General features: G+C 43.1%; 1 protein-coding gene across 4 annotated transcripts in view; it reads left to right on the top strand.

The window, feature by feature from the left end:
• Positions 1-13,849, top strand: part of rgl2 (ral guanine nucleotide dissociation stimulator-like 2) — a 46,307-nt gene that overhangs the window by 26,961 nt on the left and 5,497 nt on the right. For 3 of the 4 annotated variants that reach the window (XM_072692356.1, XM_072692355.1, XM_072692357.1), the window contains 14 exons: positions 283-449; positions 638-691; positions 3,738-3,931; positions 6,204-6,316; positions 7,182-7,397; positions 7,511-7,614; positions 8,675-8,759; positions 9,481-9,537; positions 10,104-10,190; positions 10,307-10,339; positions 11,656-11,777; positions 11,869-11,958; positions 13,135-13,228; positions 13,521-13,745. In XM_072692356.1, coding sequence (XP_072548457.1) covers positions 283-449; positions 638-691; positions 3,738-3,931; positions 6,204-6,316; positions 7,182-7,397; positions 7,511-7,614; positions 8,675-8,759; positions 9,481-9,537; positions 10,104-10,190; positions 10,307-10,339; positions 11,656-11,777; positions 11,869-11,958; positions 13,135-13,228; positions 13,521-13,745 — 1,641 coding nt within the window. Of the gene's footprint in view, positions 1-282; positions 450-637; positions 692-3,737; positions 3,932-6,203; positions 6,317-7,181; positions 7,398-7,510; positions 7,615-8,674; positions 8,760-9,480; positions 9,538-10,103; positions 10,191-10,306; positions 10,340-11,655; positions 11,778-11,868; positions 11,959-13,134; positions 13,229-13,452; positions 13,746-13,849 lie in introns of those variants that run through there. The other variant, XM_072692359.1, reaches the window with a different exon arrangement.

Here is a 13,849-nt window from a genome sequence, read left to right as displayed (position 1 = left end):
AAGACCTGGATGCTGTCTGAAAGGAGTGTGTGAGCATGTAGTAATGGAAAATATTGTGGGTGACTATTGACTTCCACTGTTTGTTAGCAATGTTAGCCTTGTAGCTCCAGTTCAGAACTGAAGAACTGAAATATGGATGCCAAGCTTGTCCTGGTTGATTGACATCATCTAAGAAGAGTGAAAAATTGTCATTTTACCACATCGCCCACCCCTAGTACTGCCCCGCTCACCAGCCTAATGCTGTTAACCAGTGCTGTGACCCCTGTGCCTCCTGTCCACTAGTCCGCAGGTCAGCGCTCGCAGTGTGTGAAGGCCGGGACGGAGGAGAAGCTGGTCCTTCACCTCCTCCACTCCTTCTCAATGGAGGACTCGTCCTTCATCTCCATCTTCCTCTCCACCTACCGCTCCTTCACCTCCACTCAGAGGGTGCTGGACATCCTGACGGACAGGTACGCCGCAGCCCTGGGATAAATGCACGCTGCTTTGGGAGCATAGGGGTTTAGAAAGCAAATAATCTATAATAATTAAATTATAATAAAAAGTTTCAGACATTCACACAGTACCTTTTCAAGGAAAATATCACCATTGATTTCAGCCTTCGATCTTAGTATCAACAAATGTTTGTGTTTTTACTCAGACTGGGAAACCCACCAGGAGAGAATAACAGTGCCACCCGCCAGGCTTTCAACAAGTAAGTACTAGTGGTTTAATTAATCCCATTAATCACAACAATATTCTGCGATTAATTATTCTGATTAATCACAAGTCAAAATGTTAGCTAGAACATCCTTAAATTTTTGGGAGGGATAATAAATAAAGGTGTATGCCTAATAAACTGTCTATTTTTTCTTTATAATATCTCAGTGTAGTTTTTGAGAACTTTAGCTTTGGACACAGACGCTTTAATAGAGAAAATGCTTCAACAGCTTTTTAAGAGAAAAATGGATGATCAGTCATTGGGCTGGATTATTCTCAGAGCTAGTTATGATAGATAGATTTAATCCATATTTCAGCATAAATAAAGTGCAATCTATCATCTGAGCTCAGCAGTAGTGACTCTGTGTTTACATCGCTGAGGAAAACTGCTAATAAGGCTCTGTAAAGAGAGAGACCTACGGGAAGAAGTTGGGGCCAAACTTGGTAAGATGATTAAAGTGAGATAAAAAAATGTTCATGTGTAAAAGTTTGCAGATTAATCGTGTGAGTTAACGTTGACAGCACTAGTACGTAAACATACAGTATTTTATAAATCATTATATAATTATAAGTATTACTGCATTATTAGAAGGGCTGTTGGAATTCTAAAGTGGTGATAGTACTGAACTCAGTACTGCACAGTGCTGAAATATCCCTTGTTTGAATGAATACTATTTTACTGTCTAATCTGGCTGTTCAATCTTCTCAGATGCCACGTTTAAAGGGTCAGAATAAAAAACTGTGCTGTAATATTTCTAGCTTGAGTTGGGTCAGAAGTACAGTCACCCTTTGGTTTTTCATAAAGTCTGGTGTAGAGTTCAGTTCTCAGCTCATACTCCGTGTTCACTGGGTGAGGTTTAACAACAGTTATTTTTCTGATAATCCAAGCTTTTAATGGTCTGTTATTATGAGAATTATAAATCTGAACGTCCGAATCCATCAGACATGCTCAGTGTGCTAGCACTCTCATTTCTGCATGGCTTGATTTTGTGAATCGAACAAATATTACCATCATTAATTCTGTAGCAGCCTGGTTTGGTTTGTTGTTACTTTATGCCGAACTGTTCTTATGATGCTACCGCTAAATGAGTGAGTCTGTTGTTAGCTTTGCTGACCTTTACTGCATGTTTATCTGTGCTATGTATTAAATATAGTATATAGTAATTTAGTGTATTGCAGACTTTTGTTTAGCTGGCTGCTGCTGTTTTTCAGGCCTGTTGGCTGGTCTCTGAAATGCATGCAGTAGGGTAAGCAGAGTTTTGCGATGGTGTCATTTCGTTAACATGCACAAAAATAAAAAACAACCTCTTGCTCATCACTCACTCGCTAAGTAGTCGTATGCATGTGTGTCTTGATAAGGCCGTAATTAAAAGTAATATATTCTCCAGTTTATTTAGCACAGTAAACCTGTTTACAGTGACAGTAATTCTGTAATACTTGTAAGTAGAGCTGGACAATAGGACAATATTTTATCATATTGTGAAAAACGTTTTTATTGTGGGACACAATATGCTTTTATGAGTGTATTGTGGATATTGTCTGTGCTTAAAGAACACTGATTAACTGCACATTTCTTTACAAAGAGTGTAATCAGTCCTATGCAGTTGAACGGAGCGCAGCATATTTTGAGTAGAAATCTCGGTGATCAGAATGGGAGAGTTTTTGGTTTGTGCATTTTGTCTACATGACAAAATATTGGGACAAATATTGTATTGTATTGTAAGAAATGTCTTTAAATATCATGAAATACATTTTTCCAGTATTGCCCAGCTCTACTTGTTAGTTCATGCTTCGAATGCTTAGAATTACCCTAACTGGGCGACTCAACCAGCTGGTTGACTTGCGTATCCACCTTCTGAATGGGTCATCTGAAAAAAAAACATGAAAGGATGCAGGAAAACAATTTTACCAATCATTTTCGGAATCGGAATCGGACTTTATTGGCCAAGTATGCTTACACATACAAGGAATTTGTTTTTGGTTACAGTAGCTCACAGTGCACGATAACTGAAATTACAGAAGTAACAAACACACCCAACCTTCACACCAAACACACACACACACACACACACACACACAGTGATATATACGCACAGACACACCTGTAAACTTAACATGTGCAGAGTTGTATATTTAAAGTAAAGTGCTAAGTGCAGCAGTAAAGAACAGTGCAGACTGGATTAAATAGATATAAATATGGAGAACAGAGGAGTCACTGGTTGAGACGGTAGTACAGATTGTTCTGAGACACTATCAGATAAATAAAGTGCAGTACAGAGAAAGGAGAGTGAGATAACATCAGGATAGGATGTATGTATGTAGTAGACTGTATACAGAAAGTATTGTTGTAATGTTCAGCTGTTCATGAGTGTGATTTTCTTTCCCACAAATGTATTTATGAGTGTTACCGTTAAGGGATGATGTATGAACAGCAGCAAAATTTACATTTATGGCATTTTAGCTGACGCTCTTCTCCAGAGCGACTTACAAGGTTACTCGTATGACAGATGTGGGCCAATGTAGTGTTAGGAGTTTTGCCCAAGGACTCTTATTGGTGTAGTGCAGCACAGTCACCCAGACTGGGAACCGAACCCTCCATCTCCCACATGGTGTAATAGCTCACTGGCAAATAGTGGTGTTATCTGTTGCACCACACCAACCACCAAAACGCACCAGATCAGTTCACAATCAAATCACAAATAGACTTGCTTATGTGGTTTCTGACCATGTGTGACACTAGAAGAAGTGTGTTTTCTATAATAATGAACAAAATTGCTTTGTAGAGCTAAACTACAACTAGTACTAGCAGCTACTTTAAGGCCTGAATGTTGTCCTAGCGTCTGTATTTTGTCTCTTATTCCTTCTTAGCTACATTAGCCTCACAGCTCCAGTGCAAAGAAGTAAACCTCCAAACACCTGTGTTCATTAAAAATCTCTTTAAATCCAGACCCTGAGATTCATCTCCGTAACACATGCTGGGCGCATGCTGCTGAGATCCATCTGTCTGTGTGTGTGTGTGTGTGTGTGTGTGCTGTGTCCAGGGCGGTGTGCACCGTGTTCAGCACATGGTTGAGTGAGTACCCGGAGGATTTTCGGTCTCTGGGGGATCCGTCCCGCTTGCTGCGCCTCGCCCCCCTGCTGCCCACTGACACACCGGGTGCTGAACTCAAGGGCCGGCTGCTCAGGATCGCAGAGGAGCTCAGCGAGAAGGCACTGATTCCTGACCAGCCTCCAGGTCAGGCTGCAGCTGCTGAAAGCTTTAATTGCACAAGCGCTCTATGAGCCATATGGCTAAAGCCACAGTGCAAATTGTGTGGCAGTGGTGGCTCAGTGGTTAGAGCAGTGGGTTATCGATCACAGGCTTGGGGTTTCACTACCCATATCCGCTAAGCTGCCACTGTTGGGCCCCTGAGGGAGGCCTCTAACTCTTTCACCTCCAGGGCTGCGGTAGCGTGGCTGACTCTGTGCTCTGACCCTGGCTTTTCTAAGATGTGACCCCAAACTAAGATAAATAAATTTACACTCATTTAAAAAAGGCGAGACTTTATTTGTAGCGGTCCTTTATAGATGAAATTAACACTGATCAGACTCAGGGCGAGGGGTAGGATTAGAGTCAGAATTAGGGTTAGGATTAGGTTTGGGGTTGAGGCTAAGGTTAGGATTAGGGCCAGGAGGAGGTTAAGGTTAAGATTAGGGCAAGGATTAGGATTAGGTTTTGGATTGAGGTTAAGGTTAGGATTAGGGTTAGTATTAGGTTTTGGGTTGTGGTTAAGGTTGAGTTTAGGGCCAGGAGGAGGGTTAGGATTAGGTTTTGGATTGAGGTTAGGATTAGGTTTTGGGTCGAGGTTAAGGTTAGGTTTAGGGCCAGGAGGAGGGTTAGGATTAGGTTTTGGATTGAGGTTAGGATTAGATTTTGGGTTAAGGTTAAGGTTAGGATTAGGTCCAGGATTAGGGTTAGGATTAGGTTTTGGATTGAGGTTAGGATTAGATTTTGGGTTGAGGTTAAGGTTAGGATTAGGTCCAGGATTAGGGTTAGGATTAGGTTTTGGATTGAGGTTAGGATTAGATTTTGGGTTGAGGTTAAGGTTAGGATTAGGTCCAGGATTAGGGTTAGGATTAGGTTTTGGATTGAGGTTAGGGTTAGGATTATAGCCAGGAGGAGAGTTAGGATTAGGTTTTGGATTGAGATTAAGGTTGGGATTAGGGTTTGGATTAGGTTTTGGATTGAGGTAGTGGTTAGGATTATAGCCTGGAGGAGGGTTAGGATTACGTTTTGGGTTGAGGTTATGGTTAGGAAGAGGACCAGGATTAGGGTTAGGATTAGATTTTGGATTCAGGTTAAGGTTAGCATTAGAGCCAGGAGGAGGGTTAGCACCGCTCGTCGGGTTGAGTAATTGGTTAATTATCAGCTGCTTTGTCTGCATGGCTAAAAACCTTCTCCTGCAAGAACACCTCCTCAATTGCAGGTGTTTCTACACTGTGAAGTGCCATGACTGCAGAAAGCCCGGGGGTTTGTATCCAAGGAAAATAAGTCAAAGCAACAATGGACGAATCTCAGTCATAAAAAAGCGCTTTTTAAATTTACGCAATGGATCCACGGTTTTAATGAAATTCTTCTGTATGAAAGCAAACAAGTGATGAGGAGCCCTTTCACCAAACGAGCCCAGAATCAGTCCTGGGTATGAACTTGTATATTTGGGACAAATGTGAAAACACCCTTAGACTGTGTTAAATCTTACCCTTAACCGAAACCCAATACTGATTCTAACCTTAGCTTCAACTCAAAGTCTACACTTAGGGCTCTATCACACCTGCCTTGAATACGCAAGTCCGCATCAAGGACCGATTCTGGGCTCGTTTGGGGGAGGGGCTCATTCCCAATGGTTTGCATTCCGCATGTACTGCGGATCGTTTACCCTATTCTATACTTTTTTGCTCACATTTTTTACATCCATTTTTTCCTTTTCTTATTTTGCTTGGATACAAACAGTGGCAGTGAAGAACAGTGCTTTCTGCAGCCATGGCATTTCACCATATAAGAACACCTGCAAACAAGGAGCCTTTCACGTAGGATAAGGTTTTTAGCCATACAGGCGATACCCTGAAGTGGTCACATGACAAACTAAACCGATTGCACGACTCCACATATGGCACCAGAAACATATATCTTCCACACTAGAAACAAAACCCAGACCAGTGATTTCAGGTAGACCAGAGATCGGTGCTCTGGACTGCTCCTGGGCTCAAAAACAGTTTTTACACTTGACCAAGCGGACCTGGGTCCGGAAAAGCTCTAGTGTCCCTTAATATTAAACATTGCGCTGTAGGTTCTGGTTGACAGTAACATTACAAATACTGAATTACAATAATAATAATAACATAAATAAGAAAGTATTGCTATACATTTTCAAATGCAATTTTAGATTTGTTGACCTCATTTTGTTAAATTGCATTAATCTAATAATTAATTGCATACAGAAAATGACATAAATTAATGTGTCTCGCAGACACTGCCAGTAGTTTCCTCCAGACTCCTCCTGACCCTACGAAGTTTGAAGCCACCAGCATCCTGGGCTTCCCCTCCAGTGTGATAGCCGAGCAGCTGACCAAGATTGAGACGGTGAGTCTGACGTGCTGGTTACGGTGCTAGACGAGTGTTTTTACCCTTTATTTGCAAGTACTGACCCACCAATGGAACTTGTCATGGCCAGCCCCTGGTTACTCTGACACTCCTGTGAAGCAGGCAGTTAGAAATGAACAGGGCCAATTTATAATTCCATTTCATAGTTTTGATACACTGTATGGCCAAATGTTTGTGGACACCTCATCTAATGAATGCATTCAGCTACATTAAAGTTGCACCCATTCCTGCCACTGATGTGCAAAAGGACACAGACAGCTTGTCCAGTCCCTGTTGAGAAGTACTGCTAATAGATTAGGACTCTCTGGAGCAGATAAACATGAACCTATTGGCACTGTGCCTAATGCCAGGCGTGGGCTAGATGGGTATAAAGCCCCCCAGCATTGAGCTGTGGAGCAGCGTAGCGTAACCTTACCAATGCTTTTGGAATGAGTTAAGGAGTTGAGGATAAGGTGGGGTGGGGTGGTCAACATCCAACATCCTGATCTCACTAACACTCTGTGTTGTGGCTGAATGCAAGCAAAATCTCTAAATCTAGTAGAAAGCCTTTCCCTATACAGTAGAGGCAGTTACTCCAACAAAAGCCAGACAAACTATTTTTAATACACTTGATTTCAGAAGAAGCCATGAATGAGCAGGTGTCCCAATACTTTTGTCCATATAGTCTATGCTTACTGCTTTTCTACACAGTAGAAATACTGTGAACCCTAATTGTGTGGAGGTATCCAAACTTTTGACTCATGCTCAGACATCAACAAAGACCATGATCTGCTGGGAAGGTTGGATTAGATGTGGTTATTTGCATATGTATATTATGTGTTGCTATTTTATTCTTTTCCATTAGGAGCTCTTTCTGAAGCTAGTGCCCTACCACTGCCTGGGTTCCCTCTGGTCCCAGAGAGATAAGAAGGGCAGGGAAGGAGTGTGTTGGTCAGTCAGAGCCACGGTTCGGCAGTTCAACCGGCTGGCCAACGCCGTCACTGCCTCTTGCCTGTGGCAGACAGAGCTGAAGACCCAGCAGAGGTCGCGCTTTCTGGAGAAGTGGATCAGCGTTGCCGAGGTCAGAGCTGTTCAAGTACTGCAAGTCTTCTGTGCTTCTCTGCAGATGCAGAACGCGATACGTCCAATCACACACGCCTCATAAATGCTCTTTTTCTGGCGGCTCCTGAACAGGCATGTAGAGCAAGGAAGAACTTTTCGTCGCTGTATGCCATTGTGTCGGCCCTGCAGAGTAACCCCATCCACAGACTGAGGAAGACCTGGCAGGAGACTGACAGGTCAGTGTCTTATCTCCATAGCAGAGTCCACAGCACTGGCAGAAACTGCTGTTGGCCTCAGGCAAGGCATTCTCCAAGAAAACCTCCGATGTATGAGTGTAAGAACTACAGGCAGTGCAGGTGAGGTACTCATACAGGTGGGCCCATGGCAACTCGGTGCCCGAATGTCTTCTTGCCATTTTATACCTATGTCTCATGGCTGCTAGCAAACATTGAAGTTATACTATATGGACAAAAGTATTGGGACACCAACTCATTCATGGTTTCTTCCGAAATCGAGAGTATAAAAAAAAATATCCAGCTTTTGTTGGGAGTAACTGTTTCTACTGTCCAGGGAAGACTTTCTGTTAGATTTTGGAGGAGCATTGCTGTGAGGATTTGATTGCATTCAGCGATAAGAGCATTGGTGAGGTCAGGATAGAGGATGATTACACTTCTCCACAGATCGATTCTAGGGGTGCCTATATAACCCCTCCAACCCACATCTGGCATTACGCAGCATAGTGCCAATAGGTTCATGTATATCTGCTCCAGAGAGTCCTATTCTATTAGCAGTACTTCTCCACAGGGACTAGATAAGCTGTGTGTGAGTGCATTTGCACATCGGTGTCAGTAATGGGTGCCTCACTAATGTTCTCATGACTGAATGCTAAAGTGTAGAGTAGATTACTGCAGCAAAGGGGGAGGGTAAACTGCCTATTAATACCCTTGGATTAGCAGGTGTCTACTACCTTTTTTGCAGCCACCATGTCATGTCTTTTTTAACATGTGACCTCAGTAGCAGCCAATCAAAACCAACATGTTAATAAGCTAAAGCATTATAATGACCAGTGCTGAAAGAGCTGCAGACTCATCTCTCCTCAGTCAACTCCTTTATTGTGTTCTGGTGGGCTGAGCAAGCTATGTTACAGTGTACGTTGTGCACATTTCTCCATTCAGACCTGCACTGCATCAGCATGAATGGGCCTGCAGTCTGTGAGAGTGTGGCATTGTGGGAATGTAGCAGTAAGCTAGAGGTTGAGAGGTCATGCTCTTTGTGGATGTGCTGTGACCCTGGCAGGGAGGCGGTGAAGCGCTACGAGGAGCTGGCCTACATTTTCTCGGAGAAAGACAACTACTCGCAGAGCCGCGAGCTGCTCAAAGAAGTGAGTCACCGTCCAACCACAAAGGTTCTCATTCAAAACACCATCCGGCTCTTCCAGTTCGAGTGAAGATGACATAGACGCCTCCATTGTGTGGCTTGGTTCGGCCGATTTCAGCACAGGCAGTGTTACTGATGGGGCTGTTGCTATGTGCCTTTGAGCTGAAGGTTAATATGGGCTGCTCAAGCGCCGCAGTGACAAGTCAGGGAGAAGCGAACACTACTAATGATGATAATGGGGGCTAATAAGGGAAGGGAAACTGATGACACATATAGGATGAGCTGTTAAACGACAATCATGCAATCTCAAAGGATCATGTGCTTAGCCTGCATTATCAGCAGGTTTAGTGACTGTTAGTTTTAGCAGTAGCACTGGATTCTCATTATTAAAGGTCTAGTTTGTGAGTACAGTGAAGGTGTTCTTTTATCCAGGTATGGGTTGATCATTTTTGTATTGATTTGATAAACTAGGAAATACATGCAAAGTATTTTGGCCTTGTGGATGAAGGACCTCTAATTCCCTTATGCACTCATGCCCAGGCAATCATTAGGTTGCTTCCATGTTCAGGGCTATTCTATTATAGATGGATATTCTATTATTATAGTGTAGACCACCTTATACTCTATGTAGCTATAAATATTGTAGCCATATTCCCAAAATCTAGTGAACAGCACTATTTCTGAGTGCTCAGTGCTCTTTAATAACTCACTCTTGTGTTCTACAGGAGGGGACTTCCAAAACCGCTAACGTAGACACTAAAATCAACAACAGAAGACACACGGTAAGTAAGCCTGTAGTTAGTAAGTATTGTGGTTAGTTACTGAATGTGTAGACGGCTCATGAACCTGGCTTTTAAACTCACTCTCTCACTCGCTCACTCACTCGTCCCAACAAAGGCACTATTAGTACGAAGATAGCTTTGGTGCTTCACATCATCAGTACTGAGTGTCCTTGTTTTACTATTGCAGAGTAACTATATCTATTGTAGCCTTTCACAACTTAGCCTGAGACTCGGCCTCAGTCTTCCATGTGCCTTGAAGGATGAAGGGTCAAGCCGAGCTGTACTTGAAGCTTGAAGGGCCCTAGATACTTCTTGAGTTTTAAACATTGCCATCAGATATGGAGGCCCAGGTCCATTTTTTGCCTTTGTAGGCCAGCGCCAGTGTTTTAAACCACATGCAGCCAGTTAAGGGACCTCAGACTTCATAGGTCTATCATCTCTAGGGTAGCTGTACTCTCATGGTCAAGCTGTATTGATCTCCAGTGTTCTTCCCACTGCTGCTCATAAATTGGGTAACAGCAGGTAACAGAGTTAGGAGTAATGCTCGCTCTCTCTCTGTTTTGTAGTCCAGTGCTCAAGGCACCGTGCCTTACCTGGGCATCTTCCTGACCGATCTCACTATGCTGGACGCTGCAGTCAAAGATAGACTAGAGGTAAGACATACCATATCCACCTTCTAATGAGGCAGGATTTATACGGTCATGTGAAAAATGAGGACACCCCATCAAAACATTTGTCTATATATTTTCCTTTACCTTTCTCTCTTCAGAATGGCTACATCAACTTTGACAAGCGGAGACGAGTAAGTGGATTTTTCAACATTAAGAAAAGGAAAACTGTATACCTATAATTGTATGAAAAGGTTTAGGCACCTATGGTGAAAGGTCAAAAGTACACATCCTCTACAGCAGAGGTGTCCTGTTTTATCCGTAAAGGGCTGGTGTGGCTGCAGGTGTTCATTCCAGACAAGGTGGAGCTCACCTGTTTTCACTTGTTGGTCACTCAGTTGTCCAGTTGATGTGTTTGAGAAACCCTGCAGCCACTCTAACCCTTTGTAGATGAGACTGGACATCCATGCTTTACTGTTTATTGTCAGAATTTATTATATAGTGGGGCATATTTAAAGGTTATGATTAATTATATAAGCTATGTTTGTTGTTTTCATCACAGAACAATGCCATATTTGTCATATTTAATGTTGTTTTCTATGGAGCCATGGTCCTCAGAATGGGGAGTCTTTTCCCAGAAGTCCCTTGCAGGCCAATATAAACTTTTATTTGAGCCACAAAAATACAAACAAACAAAAAAAACGTGGTGTAAGATATGCCACACCATCACTACACTCCTTACTCTGTAAATCAACTGTATTTCAAGCACATCAAGTCTGGTTTTAAGAGAACAGTGACAGCACACCTAAAGTGTAATGTGCCTCAGAGTTCCAGTGTACAAGGACCCTAAATCTGGGTGCAAAGTCCGAAAAATAACAAATAATGAGTGAGGACACTGTTAGCAGCTCAGCAGAGACAACCCTCAAACCCTGCAAATCACTGTAGATGAGCTCATGCTCCTGGCAAATGAGGGGGCATTCTTAACCCAATGTGTTTAACAACTTAACAGTTGGATTGAACTCATGAAATAAAAGCTGTAGATGAAATGGAATGTTTCTCATACTGAAGAGGGGTCAGGAAAGTTTGTGAACCCGTGCTGTGGAGTTTAGTAAATTTTTCTCAGAAAATGAGCTTCATGTTGTTTGATCCTGAGTGTGCAAACTTTTGCATGAGTGTATATTCATTGTCCCTCTTCAATAACCAAAACTAGAATACATTACTATTTTGATCAAAACCAGTTAGAAATGACTATATAATGGTGTAAAGCCATCTTAACCTCACAAACGTCCATTGTGGTGCTTGGATATGCTAAACATTAGGTAAAAATAATGATAATTAGTAGATTAATAGTCAGAGTAGAGAAGCTGAAGTTCTGAGTTGCAAGAGCTTCAGTTACGAACTGCTTAGGTAGAAGCCTGCCCCGACAGGTGGGCAGTGGTTATTGCATTTGTCAGTGGAACACTTTGGGAGGTCCATCACTTGTGCCATCTTTTCCTCTTTCCCCCCAAAGGAGTTTGAGGTTCTGGCCAAAATCCGTCTCCTCCAGTCGTCCTGCAGAAACAGCACTTTCCGATCGGACGAGTCGTTTTTGCACTGGTACCACAGCGTCCCTACACTGACCGAAGAGGAAAGGTGAGTGCTGAAGTGCACCATTGATGTTTTTTGTTCCATGTAAGCTGTATATGGATGTGGCGGATGATGTTGTGGGTGCTATTTGTTGCAGCTACAGACTGTCCAATCAGATCGAATCTCATGGTGATCCAAGTCCAGGACGGGCTCTGCACCCTACAGTGGTCATCACAGAGTGTCCTGAGTAAGTTCCAACTCACACTCTCTCATAACAGAATTAGTTGTGAAGAGAGTGACAGCTACACTGTTTGTGCACACCCCTTTTAATGAATGCATTCATTCAGCTACATTAAGTTACACCCATTGCTGACACAGATGTGCAAATGCACACAGACAGCTTATCTAGTCCCTGTAGAGAAGTACTGCCAATGGAATGAGACTCTCTGAAGCAGACAAACATGATGAACCTATTGGCACCATGCTGCCTAATACCAGGGGTGGGCTGGAGGGGTATAAAGACCCCAGCATTGAGCTGTGGAGCAGTGGAACTGTGTTCTCTGGAATGATGGATGGTGCTCCATGCAATACTTTTGGGATGAGTTGGGGATGAGACAGGGTGGAGATCATCCAACATCCTGACCTCACTAATGCTCCTCCAATTCTCCTCAGTGTTCCTACTCTAGCATGATGAACTCTTACATTTGATTTCAGAAGAAACAATGAGTGAGCAGGTGTCTCAATACTTTTGCCCATATAGTGGATAATAAAGGCTTGAAAGAAAGACATTTACTGGTTGAATAACTTTAAATGTGAGCCAAGAGGTTCCTGTGCTAAAATGTAACATTCACACACACGTCTTTATGTATACAGTTACTGAACTTCAGGAATTATCTTTTAACTGACTTTTTGTACAAGCATGCAGATTGTACTGTGCCATCTAGTTTATTTCTATTGCTGCCATCGTAGAACAGCATTTTCAGGTCAGTCACCTCTAAAAATACCAGTGTTACAGATTTTGCAGTGAGCAGTTTAGCTACTGCTTGTCTAAAGACCGAAATAATCGCAAACTGCCGACACAGTCACTGCAAAAACTGCTTCATGGTATCTGTAGTATCTGTACAGTATTAACTGGCTCTGAGCAGAAAGGACTTTTCGCAGCAGCTCAAAGGCACTGTGTTTACTGAAACTGGCCAGTATCTGCAGTGTATGCAGAAATCCATATGTGTGTGTGGTCTGCAAAGCCGTCCTGCTATTAGCTAGAGCCCTTTGTTGAGAGACTGGGGCGTTTTTCTGTCTGTTCAGGATAAATCCTGTAAACACTGCATGCTGACGAGCCGCCTCGCTGAGTGCAGTTTGTGACAAATTGGATTGTTCTGTCCTCCATTTATTCTCTCTCTCTCTTTTTCTCACTCTCTCTAAGTGCCCTCTCTGCTGTGACAAGCTCTGGCGTCGATGCCGACGGAATATTTGACTTCCCTTCACCTGTCAATCACTTGCTTTCAAAGCTTGCCAAGGTAAAGACCAGAATGTGCCCAGCACCGCTGCATGTGGCCGTAATTTAAGGCTCATCTCTGAGATCAGATGCTGCATTTTGTAGAAAGTCTCTGTCCTTTCTGACCCATTCATCCTGCCATTTGACACGGTTTTTATTAAAAATATACAGAAGAGCAAGTTGATTCCCTTAACTCTGCTCTTCTGTGTCTTTTTATCTCCTTTCGCCTCCATGGACCACCTTAAGTTCTTGTTTATGATGTCAGTAAGTATCGTTATCGTTACCCCTCTATTACCGCCACCTGTTATTTTCAGCACATGAAATCCCCTTCCGTCTCCTGTCTGGATGTTGATTCGTCCCCACCGCCCACTGACCCCACCCCCTCTGCACTGACCACACCCACTGTCGTCAAATCACATCGCCGCTCTGTCTCCTGCGGCAACACCCCCTCCACTACCTCCCCAGGGGCGGGGCCGGACATGAGAATCGTCAGGATACGGATGGAGTTGCACGACGGGAATTTGTATCGGAGCATTCTGGTACTGTCTCACGACATCTGCATGAAATTAGACGTAAAGCAGCAGTTGAAAAAACTCATTTGTGACATTTTCCCCTTTGCCAATGCGTAGTCGATCAGCTAAGA

The sequence above is a fragment of the Salminus brasiliensis genome, chromosome 1 (genome assembly GCF_030463535.1).
Source record: "Salminus brasiliensis chromosome 1, fSalBra1.hap2, whole genome shotgun sequence".
Taxonomy (NCBI): Eukaryota; Metazoa; Chordata; class Actinopteri; order Characiformes; family Bryconidae; genus Salminus; species Salminus brasiliensis.
This window is presented reverse-complemented; position numbering and strand designations above follow the sequence as displayed.